At 41.1% G+C, this 19,673-nt stretch overlaps 1 protein-coding gene across 3 annotated transcripts in view; it reads right to left on the bottom strand.

Moving 5' to 3' along the window:
- Positions 1–13,972, bottom strand: part of DIP2B (disco interacting protein 2 homolog B) — a 186,989-nt gene extending 173,017 nt beyond the window's left edge. For 2 of the 3 annotated variants that reach the window (XM_063119862.1, XM_063119864.1), the window contains exon 1: positions 13,652–13,971. In XM_063119862.1, the coding sequence (XP_062975932.1) occupies positions 13,652–13,754 (103 nt within the window). In that variant the 5' untranslated portion in view covers positions 13,755–13,971. Of the gene's footprint in view, positions 1–13,651 lie in introns of all 3 variants that reach the window. The other variant, XM_063119863.1, reaches the window with a different exon arrangement.
- Between the last annotated feature and the right edge of the window lie 5,701 nt (positions 13,973–19,673).

Genomic DNA, 19,673 nt, shown 5'->3' with positions numbered 1-19,673 from the left:
AACTTCAGCTCATTATTCTCTTCTTGATCATCCCAGAGTGCAGGGCATGGAATAATGGGCTGAAGTTACAGGAAGTCAGATTCCGGCTGGACATCAGGAAAAACTTCCTGACTGTTAGAGCAGTATGACAATGGAACCAGTTACCTAGGGAGGTTGCCTACCTCCAGCTATATATACTATAGTGGGGAATACTGCTTATACAATAGTGGGGAGAAAAACACCTGAGTAGCAGTTGGTAGATTGTGTAGCAACTAGAAAACGTTAAGGATGGACAGCAACCAAGAAAGAGTTAAGTGGCATTGGTTTGCATAAGGGAGATTACTTGCTTTAGCAGCAAAATCCTTTCATACTTAGCAGTTATATGGTGCTTTTTAGACTTCACATAATTACTTTAGTATTCTTACAACCTTGTAGGTAGGTCAATATAATTTTCAACATATTGCAGATAGGGCTGAGGCTGTGAATAATAGTAGTTTGCTTAAAGGTTAAAGTACACATTAGCCACTTTTTTAAAAAAAACAGCCACAGAGTCAAGATAACAGCGTGCAGTGGCAGGGGAGGCTTAAAATGAAAGCTGATACAAATAGCAGCTTCAGGGGTGATTTCAACAGAAAAAAACATGGAGAAAAGGGTTAAACACACTAATACACTGACTGTGCAATAGGGTTTCAATCCATTGCTGGGGAGAGGGGTGTAGTTTGAAGCTGCTGCCAGTTTTTTTAAAGAAGTAGGATCCCAAGCACAGAATTCAAAGACATGGTTAATGTCACATTTAGTTTACCTTTAAGGTTACTTAGCAAGTTTACGTGAGAGGCAAGATTAGAACCAGAGTATTCCTTTTTCACAGGACAGTCTCTTAGATACTTGTGCTTTACTAGTTCTCACTGTGTTGTCAGCTGCAACATCCACAATTAGGTTCATGACAAGTAGAAACTACCTACCCAACACTGAACAGACTAAATTATGGTTATAATGCTAGGAGCCTGTACATACAAGTCTTCCTGCCATTGCTTCGAGGGCACACCTATGAAGGCTAACAGGCAACTTGGGTCGCATAAACTTTGCCAACAAGCAGCGGAATCTCAAGACTGTTGTAACTCAAATAAGTATGGCTAGGACTCCAATGCAAGCCAGCCTAGAACAGAAGTACAACCCATATCTGAAAATGCACTGAGAATCAAGGATCCACACTTGTCCATGGATTCAGGCAGCAGACTCAGAATCTGGCACCTTGCAAATCTCAGCTTTGTTTTTTTTTTGGGGGGGGGAGGCAAGTTTCTGGTCTTCACTGTGATACAGAAAGTATTTGAGATACGTTGACTTGCATCTTTTAAATATCACCACTGGCCCAAACAAACAAATCCTTTCTTCTCCCACTAACTTCTCTGTAGTGTACCTTGCTTTGTGTTGTGCTTTTGCAGAAGCAGCCAAAGCGACTCACATTACTTCTGGAAAACAAACAAAAGGGAAGAGACCAACTTCTGCCTTTCTCCAAGTTATCTATATTCACATAGTGTTGGGGAAGGGGTGATTTCTCCACTGACAACATGGCAAGTAAATTTGTGAAGTCCTGTCCCAAACCATGTGGAACATTGCTCAGGGTTTTGTCAAAAGGCTTGCACAGTGCCTACATGACTTTTTTCTCCTTCCTCAGGCTATTAATTGCCTTTTATAATGATTACTTTCTCACTTCTGCACATGTCTATTTCACATTTTACCCCCTCTTCTTCTGCAATCCTTGCCAAGAAAAATCCAATTTATTTGAACCTTGGAGACAGAATGATTATGCCAAGTGAATGCATATTTACTTAATTTGCATTAATTTTTCTGGGCACAGAATTCAGACTGCAGAGTACGCACATTGCCCTTCCTTTTATTATTACACAGACAAGTAGATTGCTGAATATGTACCCCCAATTTATAGAAATAAGGTTTTCCTAAATTAGGTGCTGTTTAAAATCCAGAGCATCAGGTGTCCAATTTCTACACATCAGTATTTAAGGATTCCAGACCTAAATGTATAAAAAGAAACATCCGGGAAAGGAACATACTGGATCATGTCACAGTACTGGGATAATCATAATCTGGTCTCCCCTTTGATAGAGGCAACTACCTTTTAGACTATATTGTACATACATGCAGTATAATTTCAGAGACAGCATCACTTTGGCGTTCTCTCTGGCCCTGCTTAGCCACCCATAGAGTTTTACACAGAGGATGCTGTTTCTTTCTTTTCTCCTTCATTTAAAGCATCTTATTCATCTGGTGATTTTTTCCCCATTTCCTTTTTTTAACCTTAGAGAATTGTCCCATTTAGGAGACATCAGAGCTGCTAGTTCCTAAATTAAAGCAATCAAACTGACACTCCAGAACACAAATCCTATGTAAACATTATAAGGGAAACTAGAGCACATTACGAAAGTCTCTGTGGCAACAAGTCATCACTCTTTATGGGGAATTCTACAGGTATTATAAAAGGGCATGGACTTTGAAATCATTTCAGACCTAGCCAAATTACCTTGGCAAAGTTCCCAGGCACACCTTTTATAATGACATCACCATACCTCAACTAAGATTGGAATAAGATGTCACGGTGATCAAGGGATTGCTGCTGAAAACAGCTATCCAATGGGAGTTCACCCTCATCCCACCCATAATAAAGTAAAGCTAAGGAAACATACGAAGCAACATCACCACATTGTTTCCATATTCCAACACCAGTGGCAGTCAATAATATGATGCAGGACCAAGGAAACATATGATATAACATCACTTCACATGTTTCCTTAACCACATGTCTTCCAGCAACTTTCTTCAACTGGGTGCCTTCCAGATGTTTTGGACTACAATCCCCATCATTCCTAATCTACATGATTTTTTTTTTGTTAGATTTGCTGCTCCCAGAAGGAGCCAAGCAGGGACAACTGGGAAGCAATTCTGGCTTATTGTTACATTCATACATGGCAACGATGGGAAACATTTGCTCTTGGACTCAAACTGTAAGAACGTATTACTGATTCACTTGTTTTGCCATTAGCAAGTTACAAAAAATCTACAGGGTTTGGTCTGGGCACAGGCTGATTTTTACTCAGATCTGCACCAAATATTTTCACACTGTAAGAAGGTAAGTTTTTTGATTCCAAATAGAATCAGAACAGGTCAACAACACTGAAGTTTATAAATCCCCACCCCACTCCTTAGATTAGCTACTACACCACTGACCAATATACTTACAGGAGAAAATTAAACTGGACATATTCTAATCTGTGTTTGGGTCATCATTCTGAGTACACAAAGCCATCATGGGATTGGGTGCAGAAGAATCGTAGCTCTCATTTATTTATTTATGTATTTATATAAGAAAAATTCTAGCTCTTTTGGACAAATAGATATCCTTGAAAAATGTGTGGACAATACCTGCTGAAATCTGAGGAGACAGAGTTGCCTAACAAAAGGCTGCATCTAATCCTGGTCATCCACCAGCAAAACAAAAACTGCTAGCAAAATGTTTTTCTGTGCCCCGCCTTCCAATTTCTTCTAGAGGACTGACGGACCTTCCAGTGCAGTTTGGGGGTGGAGGGCATGCAGAGGAAATCGAAGGGATATCCACTCGCACATCAGGAGGACAGTATGGAAAGGAGGACAGGGCTCCTGTATCTTTAACAGTTGTACAGGAAAGAGAATTTCAACAGGTGTCATATGTATGCATGCAGCACCTGTTGAAATTCCCTCTGCATCTCAACAGTTAAAGCTGCAGGAACTATACTAGAATAGCCAGATACAAAAGAAGGAAGGGATCCTGCAGCTTTAACTGTTGTGATGAAGAGGGAATTTCACCAGGTGCTGCATGCATACATATGACATCTGCTGAAATTCCCTTTCCTATACAACTGTTAAAAATACAGGAGCCCTGTCCTCCTTTCCATACGGTCATCCTACACAACACTGGATTTAAATCAAAGGCTTCAATCCTGGACACACTTGTATGGACTAAATCCCAATGATGACAATGGGACTTATTTCTATGTAACATGAACAGGATTGCACGATATGATCTCCAGGGAGATCATATTACTTTCCCCACACAACTGCCTTCCAGTCTCATTTATTTAAACACCAAGTTGCAAAATTCAGATTTTTCCAATCATTGTATGTGAACTTCCAGAACACAGAATTTTAATTTGACTAGCGTACAATACATGCAGCATTATTTCTTATTTGATTCTGAATGAACCCAAGAATAACAAACTTGAGGAGGAACGTACTCATTTATTTATTTTTAAATTCATTTTAGGGAAAGGGATCTCAGAGTAGCCACCAATTCAGATGGCTGAGATGAAAGCAAGATTTCCAATTAGTAACAGAAACATGAAACTTGTCTTGTTCTTAACTGAACTGGAAAGGAAAACAAAGGAGGAAAAATCAATACTGTTCACACAGGTTAAAAACAGAAGCAGAAAATACAAAGTATCATTTCTCATTGTTAGTATTGTAGAGTTCTGGAGTTATAGACAGAAAAAAGTAGCTATAAAGAGAAAATACAAACAAATCAGAAGGGGAAAAGAAATAAAATACAAGCCAATATATATAAAAAAATCTGTACAGCCAGTTTTACATACAAATATTTATGGTCGTCTTCTTACAAACCATTGACACACCTTTAAGTACCCTCAAATAAAGTCAGAGAAACAACAGGTGCACCGGAAGTGTATATCTTGCTTCAAAGCAGTACATGAACCCCAATTCTTCCCCGCCCCCATGATTAGATTAACAGAACATACCTTATCACCTCTTTCCAGGGCAACATGAGCCCAGTTCAAGCTTTATGTGTGAACAGCGTACTGTAACACACCTTGGGAGTCTACACACACACACACACACAGGCCTCTCTCATGTGCTGGGCTTGCTCTCTCTCAGTCCCTGACAGTCTACACACATTCACTTCAATGCAAGCAGAAGCGGCTTTGTGATCAAGAACTCTGATAAAGCAGAGATCCCGATCACATAGCGCAGCCTACCCTAACCTGATGTCCTCCAGATGTTTTGGATTACAACTCCCATCAGTCCCAGTCAGCTCAGCCATTGGTCAGAAATGGTGGGAGTTGTAGTGCAAATAAATGGAGGGCACCAGATTGGGAAAGGCTAACATACCAGTTTTGGAAAGGTATGGTTGGTTTCACATGATCGCAGAAGTAAAAGAAGCCATCCTGGCTTCTCCTTCTGCTCCTCTGAATGCTGCACACAGGCCAGTTGATTACATAATTACCGACACTGAAGTGCAGATTGGTGTGTTGTCCAAACCCACCCTACAACCCATGACGTGCAGTATGAACTGTAGGGTGGGTACAAAGCCACCCCCCGCTGCACCGCATTCAGATGACACGCCAATCATGTAAACAACAAGCACTCTCGCAGCATGTTCAGGGGCAAGCAGAAAATCCACAATGGCTTCTTCTACCACCACGATTGGGTGAACCCAGCCAGAAGCTTCTACTCATGTTCAAGCCAACATATAGATGAAGTTAGGATCACTTTATATTTGCTTACTTTAATTCATATTCATCATTCTAATATCCATTCCATCAGTTTGTAAAGATCATTTGGAGCTCTTCACTATGCCCTCCAGATGAGTTGGACTTTAACTCCCAGAACCCTGAGAGCGCTGGCTGAGGGATTCTGAGAGTGGTAGTCCAGCACAACTGGAAGGCAACAGGTCAGGGAAGGCTGGCCTACCAGATCATCCTGATCCACATGCTTGCTGATACTCTCAAAGAATTCTAAAAGGTTAGCGAGACACATCTGCTGACTGGCATCATGCCTAGATAGGCTGAAAGGCTTCAGATTTTATGGCCATGTGACCCAGCATTTTTTCCTACAAAAGCCACAGGTTGCAGCTATCATACCATGTATTAAGAGAAATCCTAACAAATGCAGGACATATACAGATTGGCTGAGAAAGAGGGTGACTGAGGTAGGAGAGATGAAATGGAATTATTGGTTGCTACCAGCTCTTCCTCCATACCTGCAGGGAGATAGGTAAGGGCCTCAATTGTTATTTTTGCGTCATTATTTCTAGCAGAGCGACAAGCAGACACTGCCTAGTCCTCCATATGATAAAAAACAAACAAACCCATAGTAAAAAGAGGGGCTTCTGGATCTTCCTCACTCCTAACTTTCTTGCTGTTCTCCAGGTGAGTAAGCTCAATTGGCAGAAGACTCTGGAAGGGCTGGCTTAGACAATAATCCCAGGGTCTTCTTTCTTTCTCTCTTTCTCTCTCTTCCTCTCTCCTCCCAAATAGGCAAGAAAGAGTTTGGGAAGCAGAGTAGCGCTTTCCCTCCAGCTGCCCGGAATTAAGACCAGGGGCCCTAATCCGGCCCACGTGGATTCCCTAGATGGCCCAGTCAGTGATCATTTGGTAGTTTCCCAGCTTTTGTGCAATTCCCCCCTCCCCTCAATCCTAAGAAGTTGAAATGTCTCTCCTAAGGCTCAGTTATTGGCAGTAAGAGTGTTAAGCCAAACTGGCCTCACCCATTTTACTTCTAGCCCAGCCCCCTTTTGCCTTTGACCCCACCCATCACTGGCCCCCAAAAGCTTCTCTGAAATGGAATTTAGTCCTCACCTTTTCACCTTGACAAACATAAACAGTAGCTGACTTGTTAATCAAATGAAGCCATCTTCTCCTCCCGCCTAGCACTTTCCTCTTTTTCAGGACTTCCTTCTACTCTTTATTGTTGGGCTCAGCCTTGCTCGCTTTAGGAATGGGAGTACAGTCTGCTGAAGCAGACCTATGGCACCATTGTCAACCAGCTGGTTGAGAAACACTACTTCCTCTAGTCATTTGAAACTATATATTGGGGGAAAGAGGGCCCTTGCAGAGCTTTTAGGAGTCTAGTTTGCTGCTGCAATGAAGATTACTGCAGGATTACCTTTTCTCAGAAGAAAGATGAATAAGTGGTCCTCTCTCCTTTCTAGGATTTACCCAAGAACAGGACTTCTGCAGTTTTTATTCTGTGCTGAAGAACATGTAAACCATCTACCAAAGCATACTTTGCACTGCACCTTTAAACTCACAGATCATTCTCAAAGAGAGCCTTATTACTGCAAGCTATGATTTTTCTATTTTGGGCCATTATTTAAGATAATCCTTCTCGATTTTACTGCAGCCCACATGCTGATGCAGCACCTCTCTAGCACAGACCATGGCTGATAAATTTTTTCCACTGCATTTTTCTTGGCTGAATTATGAGTGTTAAAAAACTTCCAAGTAGCAGGAGTGACCTAAAGCTAAGTACCACTAGCAATTCACCAAACAGCAACAATACACAGTCTATAGGAAAAGAACAAGGCAGAAATCTAAAAGAGTAAGAAAAAAGTTTTACGCTTTCAATCTGTTAAGTATCAAGATATCTCACTACTTGGTGCTTCAAACCTCCGAGGGTTAATAGCTATAATAAGCCAAGTCAAAATACAATAAGCCAAAACAATTCTATTGACTCCACAGCATACTTACTCATTGTGAGCAAGGCCCTAAAGTCAGGTGTCCTGAATTATACAAAAGCACACCCCTCCACCAAATTCTGGCACAAGCAAACCCAAATTATGTATGAATAATGTAAGTTAATTGTGGATATTAGCATAAAGTACGGTTTAAATAACTACATGCAAACATTATGAGGAATTAGAATATTTTGGCAGACATACAATGCTAGAAGGAAAAGAAGCAGGGAATGAATGAATGAAGTCCTGAGGAAAAGAGATAGTGGGATGAAATGTTCCAACCTGTAGGCCCCACACCGTGACCTACAAGAAGACTCACCTATTTTTTAAGCAAACAATATCTGCACATTGCCAAGCATATCCATACAGTTATGACTAGAGAGCCAGAAGTTTAGTTCAAATGTGAACAATGGAAGCTGAGATTATCAGAATGCTAACCATCATGAGATCCTGTGAACATGCCATCACCATCTTGACGTTTGCTCAGACTAGATCCACTACCAGCCACATGGTGTCCATATAAGGTGCTTCTGAATGAATAGTTCTTAGCACTACCAAACAATATTGTGCAGATATCCTATCTTTCCCTACGTAATGGATTTTCTGTGATAAGAAAAAAGATGGGAGAAGCAGTGGGAAAACCTGAGAGGGTTACAAGTGGAAGACGTCATCATCTGGACCTCCCATAAAATTCCGTGAATGAGGCAGGACGATCAAAGTCTCATCTGGAAGCACCCACAATACTCCTCTGGAGGCCCAGCAATATTTCCACCCATGCTGGGCCAGCTCCTCTTCTCCCTTCAGAAATGAAATGGAAACACATGGCTGCTATCACAGCCTATTCAAAGTCTTTGCTGGAAACACCCACAAAGTAAACAATAACCTCACCGTGAAAAAAGTGAGATATTTGTTGATGAAACAAGATGATGAAGAGAACCAGATCCCTTTTAATCTGTACAAACAGAGGAAAGTTGGAATGCTATGCACAACTTTTCTCCTATATACTGCACAGGGCACACCTTTCCCCCCCCTCCCCCAACTCCAGTAGAGGAAGCCAAACCCAAGGCAGTCCTGGGAGATGGAGATGGCTGCCACATGGACCTACCACCAGCACCTTCCCATTTTTCTCTGGCGTGTGGATTTTTAAAACTGCTCCTTCTAGTTCTAGCAGCACAGCTGGAAGAAGCAGAGGAGGTGGACCGTGTGACCTTAGAACCCAGCCATCATGACACTCATTTCCTTTCCATAATTATTGCACAAGGGAGGAATACCAAAATGAAGATGTAACACAGTTATGCTAAAACAAAATAAAGAGAGCCCACAAGAATATAGTTGCCTCTACCACTGGACATAGTCTATGTCATATTTATGATTTTTAATCTGCACCCATTTCTATAGCACGACAGATTTAAGCAGGTTAATTATCCCTCTTCAAATCAGTTCTATTTTACTCACATCAAGCCTACAATTGATTTCCTGGTGTGAAGTGCAGACACATTCAAGGAGTTGCAAACAAGCATCAAAAGCCAGCACAACTACTCAGTGTGGTCAAAGGCCTTTCTTGATGGACGTATCAACTACAAATCTATAGTGATGTTGCATTACTTTAACCATCACGGCTTCCCCAAAAAGAATCCTGGGAATTGTAGTTTGATCAAGAGTGCTGAAATTCTCTAGCAGAAATTTCTAGCTCTCCTAGATTGGTTTAAATCTGTAATACAAATATTCTAATGTAACTCGAGGAGAGTACCATGTGTGCCCTCAAATAGGAAAGGTAGATTTTGGATCTACTACAAATTGAGGTCAGTGACAATCACAAGCAGCATGTGACTGACAATGCAGCAGAGAAGTACCAATATGCAAGGTATGCAGGCTGCCATATTTGCACACACACATCACTATGCAAACACGCTTTCATAATAAATTAGTATTCTCACTGGGCTATGCTGAAAAAGCACTGCAGTGCTTTGAGTTGCAGCTTCAAGATCAGAAGCTGCACATACAAATGGGATTTCCTAAGAACACAGAATATTAGAAGGTTAAATGTGCAAAGATATTCTTTTAAGAGCTAAATAAGATGACACATGCTGTAAAAATATCTAAAAATATTTTCCCAGCAGTTAAATGTGCCAGTAAAATCAGCAATTTACAGTTCATCCAAGAGAGCATAAAAGAACAATCTATTTCATTACTTCATTTTGTCAACATTCACCAAATGTTAAGACAAGACAGGATTATCTGATCTAAGTGAAATACTTAGATGAAGTCCCTATGAATAGAGCTGGACCAAATAAAAGTTGGTACTGAAAGGCTTCCAACTAATTATGTGTGCAGCAAAGTTAGGGTGACCATATGAAAAGGAGGACAGGGCTCCTGTATCTTTAACAGTTGCATAGAAAAGGGAATTTAAGCAGGTGTTATTTGTGGCGCAGAGCGGTAAAGCAGCAGTTTCTGCAGCTGAAACTCTTCCCCACGGCCTGAGTTCGATCCCAGCGGAAGCTGGTTCTCAGGCAGCTGGCTCAGGTCGACTCAGCCTTCCATCCTCCCGAGGTCGGTAAAATGAGTACTCAGTTAGCTGGGGGAAAGGTAATAATGGCCGGGGAAGGCAACGGCAAACCACCCCGCTATAAGGCCTGCCAAGAAAATGTCAGCGAAAGCTGGCGTCCCTCCAAGAGTCAGTAATGACTCAGTAATTGCACGAGCGGTTCCTTTCCTTTCCTTATTTGTATGTATGCAGCACCTGGTGAAATTCCCGCTTCATCGCAACAGTTAAAGCTGCTGGAACCTTGCCCTCCGTTCTATCTGGTCACTCTAGCTAAAGAGGGCAGAGCTTCTGCAGCTTTAACTGTTGCAATGAAGAGGGAATTTCACCAAGTGAAATTCCAAGCAAACAAATGTCACCTGCTGAAATGCCCGCTTCTACGCAACTGTAAAGTTACAGGAATCCTGTCCTCCTTTCCATATGGTCACCCTAAGCAAGGTGACATATCAACAGAGTGACCTTTAAGGGCCTGAAACTTCCAAGAGGGTGAGCACCATTAAGAAAGTCAAGTGCAATAGGCACCTTGATGAACAAGGTCCTAAATTCAGACTTTTAAACATACTACTTTCCTATTAAGTTCTTATGGAGAAAAAAAATTAAAGGAAGCAACAAAACAAGTACAGCTCCTCTTTTAAAGACACATATGTTGCCTCTCTGTCTGAACTGTCTGTTCATATAACTTTTACTAGAGAAATTTCTTCCAAGGGTGTGTCTACATATCAGAAAGAATCCTGCTCCCTCTATGCAAAGCTGGGCAGAACAGAATTGTGAGACATGGTTGCACTGATCATTATCTTCAGTGTGGAGAATGAGATTCTGCTAATAAACAATAAATTATACAGAAATGGGGCATAATTCCTGAATAATCCATATAGATTTTCTGGGGTGTCTGCAACCTAACTTGCATGCTAATATTACTGGAACAAAACTGGATACTTAGCTACAACGGTTTTCTGATGGTTAATACTATTAAAATAATTCAAATTGCTCTTATAGAATATTCTTTACATACCACTCAGGAAGTATAAGCAATTATCTGCTCAGTTTTCAGTTATGTAGGTAAGTAGTATAGAGATTTTATGGTAGAGCAACATCTAGGCCATACCATATTACACCAGCCTTCCCGGAGCTAACCTTCCAGAAGTTTTGGACTTCAACTCCCATCAGCTTCAGCAAGCATAACCAATGGTCAAGAATGCTGGGAGTTGTAGTCCAAACATATGGAGGACACCAGGTTAAGAAAGGTTACCATACACCATGATATTTCAGGCAGTCATCTCTTATGTTTCTGTGGTCAGGATCCAAATAGCCATTCAACTTGATCTGCGTACCCAAATACACTTTGGGCCTATGTTTTCTTGAACAGCAGTCCCACCACTACTACCACAGACTGTATGGCAAAAGACAAACAAGAATTAAGAAGAGCAGCAAAAGCAATTTATGATGCATCTTTGAGGTCTACTGTTCAAAGTCAACAAATTCCACTTGGTGAGTGAACTAGCTTAATGTAGTTTTTCAGAATTCAGAGCTCCGGCTATTGGGCGGTATAGAAATGTAATAAATAAATAAATTAATAAAGAATTTGGCCTGTGTATTCAAGCAACTTATCCCTGGTAAGAGAATTCACACAGCATTTCCCTTCTGAAAACTTTGTATTCACGAGAAAAAGCTACAGGTTTACACAAACACAAATGGGATTGGTATTCAAGTTTTTAAGAATGCCCCATATTCATTCCCCCAGATGCAAACCAGACAAAGAGACCCAGTAAAAATGAGTTCTACATGTTTTGTTTTCTTCCCTATGGAAATTCATTACCTTAATTTCAACACAGTTCCTTCTGTTCTACAAAAACCATCCATGGGTGTCCTTTTCAAGAGGACTGAGGACAACAGCCTAACAGCCAGCAGGCAGTAAACTGAACATGGAGATTTTAAAAAATAAAACACAACCCACAGAAACGAGAAGAGGAAATGTGCCATTTATGGCTCCAACACAATTTAAGGTTTTGTTTTCAGCATAAACAGGAACTTTGTGTTAACTGATTACAGCTAAATAAAGCAGCTTGCACGGGTCACATGGAAAACACATTATGATCCCCCCCCATTATTGTTATCCAAGACTTTTCACCCACATATATCTTCCACTACCCTCCAAAAGCCAGTGGTTTTCTGTCTAAAGACATACTGAAATACACAAGATGACAATTAAAAAAGAGGAAATAATATATGAAACACATCAAAATTGGTACAATTACAATACAAAGGGCAAGACACTCTCTTCCCTTAGAATGCATAAGAGGGGATTACTGCTCCCTTAGGCAAATTACCTAAGGGCAAATGAACAAAGCAAGATTTACCACCACCTTGAAGACAGCTTCTGGAGTACCTTTCAAATGAGGAGACCATGAAAGAAAATGCCAAGTCAACTGGCTATAATGTTCTCTTACCTACCAAACTGTCAAGCTTGGTAGAAAGTGGCAAATCATCCCAGAAGAGGGCTGGAAGACAGATGGGATGTATAACTGAGTGGGGAAATTGGGATAATAAAAAGTTCTATAGCTAGCCCATCAAACAGTGATCTCCCAAATACAGGGTACCATCCAGCTGCACAAGCTCAATCACTAGCCATGATGCTCATTGACAGGCAACACTATTGAGGTGTCTGAGAGGATGCCCATTCTACCAGTAAAGTGGGTTGTGATAACATCAATGCATCTATTGTACAGCATACATGGCACTTTACATAACATAAGCAAAACATAAGCAAAACAAGAGTATAAAAAGTGCAGCAACAGACAGACAATTGGCCTGCCTACTGGCCTACAAAAGGAAGCCCAACATTCAAGACAAGATATAAGCTTATATAGTGAATTTGCAGGTCTCATCCTACAGTACTGTGTCCTGCAAAACTGGGAAGATTTAGAAAAGCTATGCCAAATACCGCCAAAACCATAACAATAAGAGCAAGGTGACAATGTCGTTATGGCCTACCCATTTCTATAAACTATTGTACTTAAGATGGCAGGGAAAGGATTTCAAAACAGAAAAAAGAATAATATTTGCAATGTAGTGATACAGTATAGGCTGAAACTCACTACCAAGGGAGAAATGCAGAAAAGCAAATTTCATTTATGTAGCCTCAAGTGGACAGAGAACAGAGAAAATTAAGGATCCACCACAGGGAAGAAGGGGGGGGGGAGGACAGAAAAGTAACACCAAATTAAAAGGATAGGCCTAGCTAAACCACCACCCCCCCGATTGTTGTTGTTGTTGTTGTTTAAACACGAAATGACCTAATCCTTTATCCAAGCTTAACACAAACATGTACGTTAACCCTGAAGAAAGAGGTAAACGCTGTATCTAGATTATAGGAAAACTAGAGGTTACACGGCGCGTGATCGGGAAAGAAGAGGAATGGGCCTCTTCTCTCCTGTACCCCCTCCTCAAATGAAATCCATTCAACAGCGCAGGCCGAAGGAGAAATACCCTCTCCGGCTTCCACATTCGAAGAAATGGAAGGCTGCCAAGAGTCTGGATTCCACTGTATAGAGAAGAGGGCGTTCAGGAGCACCCCCGTGCTCTAGGATCCCACCCTGCTCAAGGGGGCTCACCTTCCGAGAGCTCCAGCTCCAGCTCTGCAAGCTGCTCGCGGACCTCTCGGGGCAAACCGGCCGGAGGAGAGACGGCGCCGTTACCGCCCGGCGGCTCAGCCATGATGGGAAAGAAAGTGGCCGACTTTGGCGGCGGCGGCGGCTGCTCCTCCTCCTCCTCAGCGCCGGGGAATTCGGATCCTGCCGCGCAATGCAGCAGCAACGGCGGCTGCCGCCATAGCCATAATCCTTCCCTCTCCTTGAGTTTCCTTGTCGTTGTCGCCCTCCGCCTCCTCGCCGCCGAGTTGAGCGAGCCCGACTAGGTCACATGAGAGAGGCGGGCAGGCCCAACCCGAGCTCCAGCAGCTGTACTACCGTGCGAACCAAACAAGCGCCGCCTCGGGTAGGGCAGGGCCCAACGCTCAGAGACGCCAGGGCTGGGCGGCGGGTGCCCTCCACTGGCCGTCTCCCACAAGCACATCGCGCCCGTTATACTCCCAGTTAGGCAAGCCTAGGCAGTGGCCAAGGGAAGCCGGTGGTCCCTCGCCGCGCTGCCGAAGCTTAGTAATGCCTCCCGTTTGCAAATGCCTTCAGGTGGCCACGGCACCTCACGTGCGCTATATCATTATAGCCCTTGCACTTGCGCGCGCGCACACACACACTCTTATTTATTATTAGATTTATATCCAGACTTTCCACCAAAAACTGGCGCAAAATTAGCCCGAGAGACATACTTAGGAAATTAAAATGGTGGGCGACTGTCGCTCAGCACCTTGCTTTGAAATGTGCCCAGCCAACCAGAAAAAAGAAAGCTGTCTGACGAGTATTGTGGGGGTGGCAGGGAGTAAGACTTTGGTCAGGTTCGGGCAACACGCTAATCTACCAGGGGTGCGGGTGGGTATAATTATAGGAACAAAATGGAAGTCAACCGTTGATTAGCGTGTTGCCCAAACCCGCCCCTAGCGTGTTTTGCTTTGAGACTCACTGAGCATCACTACTTTGCCTTCTTTGAAATGGGTATTTTGTGGTGCTCTACGGTAGCAAATACTTAAATTGACATTGGGCACTCAGACCCCCCACCTCTACATTATATTCAGTTTCTTGGCCAAGATGCTTGTCTCTGAGCCTCATCATCTTGCCTTCTGTGAAATGGTTGCTGGAGCAGAAAACTATGGATTTAACCATGGTAATGCATTTTGAAGCTCTGATCATTGCTTTGTAGGTAGATTCTTGGGCAAGTTACTTCTCTTTTTGTCTCAGCAGTTTGCCTTTTGCAAAATAGGTGTTTTGGGATTGACCAAAGGTACCATGGCAGCTATTTTATGAATGGACAAACCCAACCCCCAGAACAGCTATTCTATAAGAGCATCCATGACACTCTTAAAATTCCACCCAAAAAGATTGGGGAATCATGAACTATATTGTCAACCTCTATATTGTAGCTGGGAGGACAGGGCCCAAGTGTGGCTTTACAAAGACCATCTTGTAAGCCGTGGTGAATGTAAGATTAAGTGGGGATTTTCTGAAGGGTAGGTCAGCTGCTTTAGCCTTGCAACCACTGTCAGTGGTTCCCAATTAACTAAGTAATGCAGACCCTTTGTTTTTCAAATGCCAAGCTATGGACCCCCTACTTTTGAAATTTTTGTTATCTCTATGGTAGTTACCTGTGCAAAGCAATTTTTTTTTTTTTTTTTAGAAAATAAGGAGTAGTCCCTAATAAGCAAAGAATTTTAGGTATACTAAAAAACAAAGCATAAAATTTGGAATATTTGTGATATTACCTCGCAAAAATCGCAATGATTTAGTTAGGAATATAAAGAATTTAATTTTACTAACGTCTAGTTTACAATTGAACAAATTATAACATGTCTAGCAGCTACTAAACCTAAATGTGATGGGAGAAATCATGACTCTTTTTGTCCCCAAACAATCCCTTCCACATCCGGTTCAATATTTCCTACTTTTAATCTCAAATCTGGATCAACATCGAGCCGATTTCTATGATGGTTCTTCATATAACAAAATGTCTAAAGTGTTTATTCACAAAGATATGTGGAACAAAAGGGAACTAGATGTTTCAAAGCTTTTTCACCTAACTTGTAATCAGGAAAAACCTTCACCCAGAATTGGTCCAGTCTATATTCTTTGAAAAATGATTTCAATGAACCATCACAAGTGCATCTTGCTCTTCTGCAGATAGAATTGTTAGTTGTACATCACCACATTCAAAAGGATTCCTTATCCATGAGTTTTCAGGATTAGGTGCAGGGAAGTAATCTCTGAAGCTAGTCGCTAAATCACACAGGTGCTTTTGCGCATGACGTCACCATCGAAGAAAACAGCGCAGGAGACAGCGTATTTTCTTTTATTAAAATGTGGACCTTGCAGAGCTAATATGTGAATGGTGCCACGGACCCCCTGGGTGGGGGGTCCACGGACCACCAATTGGGAACTACTGTACTATAGCATAAATAGAAAAGGGCAATGATAGGTCTCATACCATCTAAATTTCAGTAATGAAAAGAGAAGCAGCAAAGAATAAACATGTTGGAAAATAGATGTAAGCTTAGAGCCAATACAGAGATAACAAAGCCAGTATATACGCATAACTGCAGATAAGTGCTCAGAGTCTCAGCTATTGGGCAGTATAAAAATGTGACAAAAAGAAAAGTCTGCATATCTAACAGACACACAGAATATGAAGGTGGCAGGGCTGTGTAAATGCTGGATTCATTACAAGGCAAGAGGGTTTAAACACGATGTTGAGCACAGGAAGGCCACATATGTGAATGTATGTACACCCAGAATCCTGCTTAAATTAAAATATTATAATTCCAACTTCTATTATTTAAAAAAATGATATTGTATGAAGTATAGAACAGCGAAAAATCAAAACTCACAGATAAGTAGAGTTTCCCTGTCAACAAAAAAGACTCTCAGAACCTAGTAAAGTGATACCTTGACTTGATGCAGAATGTAGGCTTATCCCTTACTTTGGAGAAAGTCTTATTAATAGGGGGTATACAGATACTCCATGCTGGCAAGAAGTTCTTTAACTTTATGGTACCACAGACAGCATTTCATCTACCCTAAATGCTACCCATAGGAGTTTCACACGTATATGAAATATTGCTGGAAAAATAGAATACATCCCTTCTAGCAGCAGGTAATGCTATAGGGTGTACAGTGTAGGGCAGAGTCTAATTGTTTGCTTACCTCAAAAAGGTTTGAGGAATTCAAACTGACAAGATTTGTACACATGTACAATGGAGTCATATGAAGCAACACACTTTTAACTTCAATAAACAGGGTTGAATCTTATGCCATTTTGTGCACAAATATCCTGGTACATAAGATAAATTATAAGATAGACTTACACTAAGTGCCCACTCCAAATACCTTCATGTACCCCTAAAATAAGTGTTAGCATTAGCCTGAACCAAATGCTACTTTTTGAGGAAATGTAGCTTAAACTACAAAATAGTCTGACCATGTGGAAGACGACTTGCCCCAAACCCTCTTTTCATACTTTGTCATACAAAACACGATGGAAACCTGTACAGGAATATTGCATTAAGACATTTCCTTAGGAAACTAGATTTTGAAAACTTTTTTTAAAGCTCACTTTATATATTATACTGTTATGGAAGAAGCCTCACAACTTATGTTCAATATATAGTAATTTCTATCCATAGATCATTCCAATCCATTTGTTCAGGTGTGAATCACATGTTCCACAAGGCTGACTGTTTTTGCTGCAAAAGAATAACAGTTACCCTTCTGGAAAAGGTTTCTTACCACAATAAGCAAAGAAAGCTAGCAAACCGGTGTCTTGTTCCATGCTGGAAATAGAAAACAATGTTATCTGTGCTATACTATCATATGCAGCACACAACAAAACTGCTTTTAACAAGGGATTATTATTACCATCATCCCACCCAGAAGTACTCATCTCTTAATTGTTATGCCTACCATCTTTGGCAGTATTTTTACACCTTTCAACAGCAGCTCTATGTAGATAGTTACCAAGTAATGGAGTTTGTTCTTCAACAAACTAGCAGGGAATAATTTGCAGAACTCCACATCCACATGATCACATGCAGGTGTGAGGAATATTCACGGAGATCAATACTACATGTCACATGTAGGTCTGTAATTCTGTTTGAATTTTTACAATCACACTCCACTGAAGTAGAAATTTGAAGCAGGTGATCACTAGGTGTACTTGGAGGGCAAATCTTAAGTCTCTTCCCTGGATGCTTTTTATACAGAAAGTCATGCCTCCCACCCAAGTTCTTTTTGCCACTGATGGGGAAGACAAAAGCGCTTTTCACCAGAAAAATGGCACAAAGAAAGATTAGGAATCCCCATTCTCCCTTGAAGTCTTCCACTTCAAACTGAGAATTCAGTGGCTGCATTGTATAAAACATGACACAAAATCACAAAACTCCGTTTAGTGAATTCATTTGACATAAAAGAGAAACTGCCAACTCTGAATATATTTTATCTGGGTCCTCTGCTCTTCAAAATACAAGATTTCCATAGCAACTGTTAACATTTAATGCATACCCACTCACTTTGACTGATTTGTATCCCTAAAATGAGTGTCAACAATCCTGAAGCTAGTTTTCTAGATTCTATTAGCCTGAGTCTCTCCAGATTCAAATGATTTCCACAAAGCATGAGAAATATGAAGTCAGTAGGCCAGGAAAGATCTTTTGAGCTTTACAACTAGATTTATGAGACAATACCAGTTATACCAAAATATATACCAACCTCTGCTCTTAAGAGGTGGGATGGGAGTGGCTTAGCCTGTAGTATGAAAGCCTGCATTAAAATCACTTTGATGCTGTAAAGTGGAAATATTACAATTGCTCCAATCTTGAGTCTCGTAGATCACCTCTCTTAGTTTATCCAGGCTAATGGGTTGTTGGGACTCCAAATGGGGTTCTTGTCCCACCACATATTGTTTCTGGAGATCAGGCAGAACCACACCATCCCCCAGAACTTTAAGAATTCCTTCCTCCAAACCTGACAAACTGTTGCTCATCTGTCCACACTACCTCATGACCCAGAACCACTGCATTTTTTGCCCTTTTTTGCTGCTGGCCAACCTTGCCTGCTTCTTAGTCCAGCTCTTCCTCACCTGATTTTTTTCTTGTTCTTAATAATAAACCTCAGTACCAATATGCTGATTCCCAGGAATGCTGACCTCTAGGAGCTGCCCTTGATGACAGCACCTGCTCAAAGGCAAGGTCAACCGGTGGAATGAAAGAAACACTGTACATAAAGACACATCTTGGTTTCAATATTACTTGGTCTGGAGCTTTCCATATTAAACACACAGATATTCATTTTATGTTACAGGGTGAAAATTAAAGAAAAACAGCAGAGAGATTAGTTGAGGCACTTGTCTGATACATCATTTACAGCTAGACTCCACATGTAGCTAATTGCTTTGTTTTCTGGCCAAGAAGGGAATCCAAATCCAGACAAAGGAACTGGCCTCAATGGAATTTAGGAGTCTCAACAATGAATCTGAAGTATATACTCCCTACCCATGTTCCCCTCTTTTGATCAACTCGTGGTTAAACAGTTCTTCTTCTGCCATGTATTTGGTACACACCAAGTCATTTAGCATCTAGACAAAGATTTTGTGTCTTTTAAGGTGGCTTTTATTATTTCCTTCTAACTGTTATTTCAATTTCCCATAGCACCTTGGCAATGTCAAAAACAAATACAAATACATGTATAATTTTAACAATTAAGCATGAACCTACTTTACACATTTTTGTTGTTTTAGACAGCTTTGACAACAGGAATAAACCAAACTGACAAAGTAGAGAAGTCAGATAGTTGCTATATATATATTCTTTGACTGGAGCCCTGACACTTTGAAAAGTGAGACTATGAATATCGGAGAAGTCAAACTTTTCTGGGAGGAGACATAGCTGAGTAGCTTGACTTATTAAAACAGAAGCCATTTGTGCACTAACCACTTACATTTGAAATTTTCTTTGAGGAAAATTTGATCCATGACAAT

Source organism: Elgaria multicarinata, chromosome 3 (assembly GCF_023053635.1).
Source record: "Elgaria multicarinata webbii isolate HBS135686 ecotype San Diego chromosome 3, rElgMul1.1.pri, whole genome shotgun sequence".
Classification (NCBI taxonomy): domain Eukaryota; kingdom Metazoa; phylum Chordata; class Lepidosauria; order Squamata; family Anguidae; genus Elgaria; species Elgaria multicarinata.
This window is presented reverse-complemented; position numbering and strand designations above follow the sequence as displayed.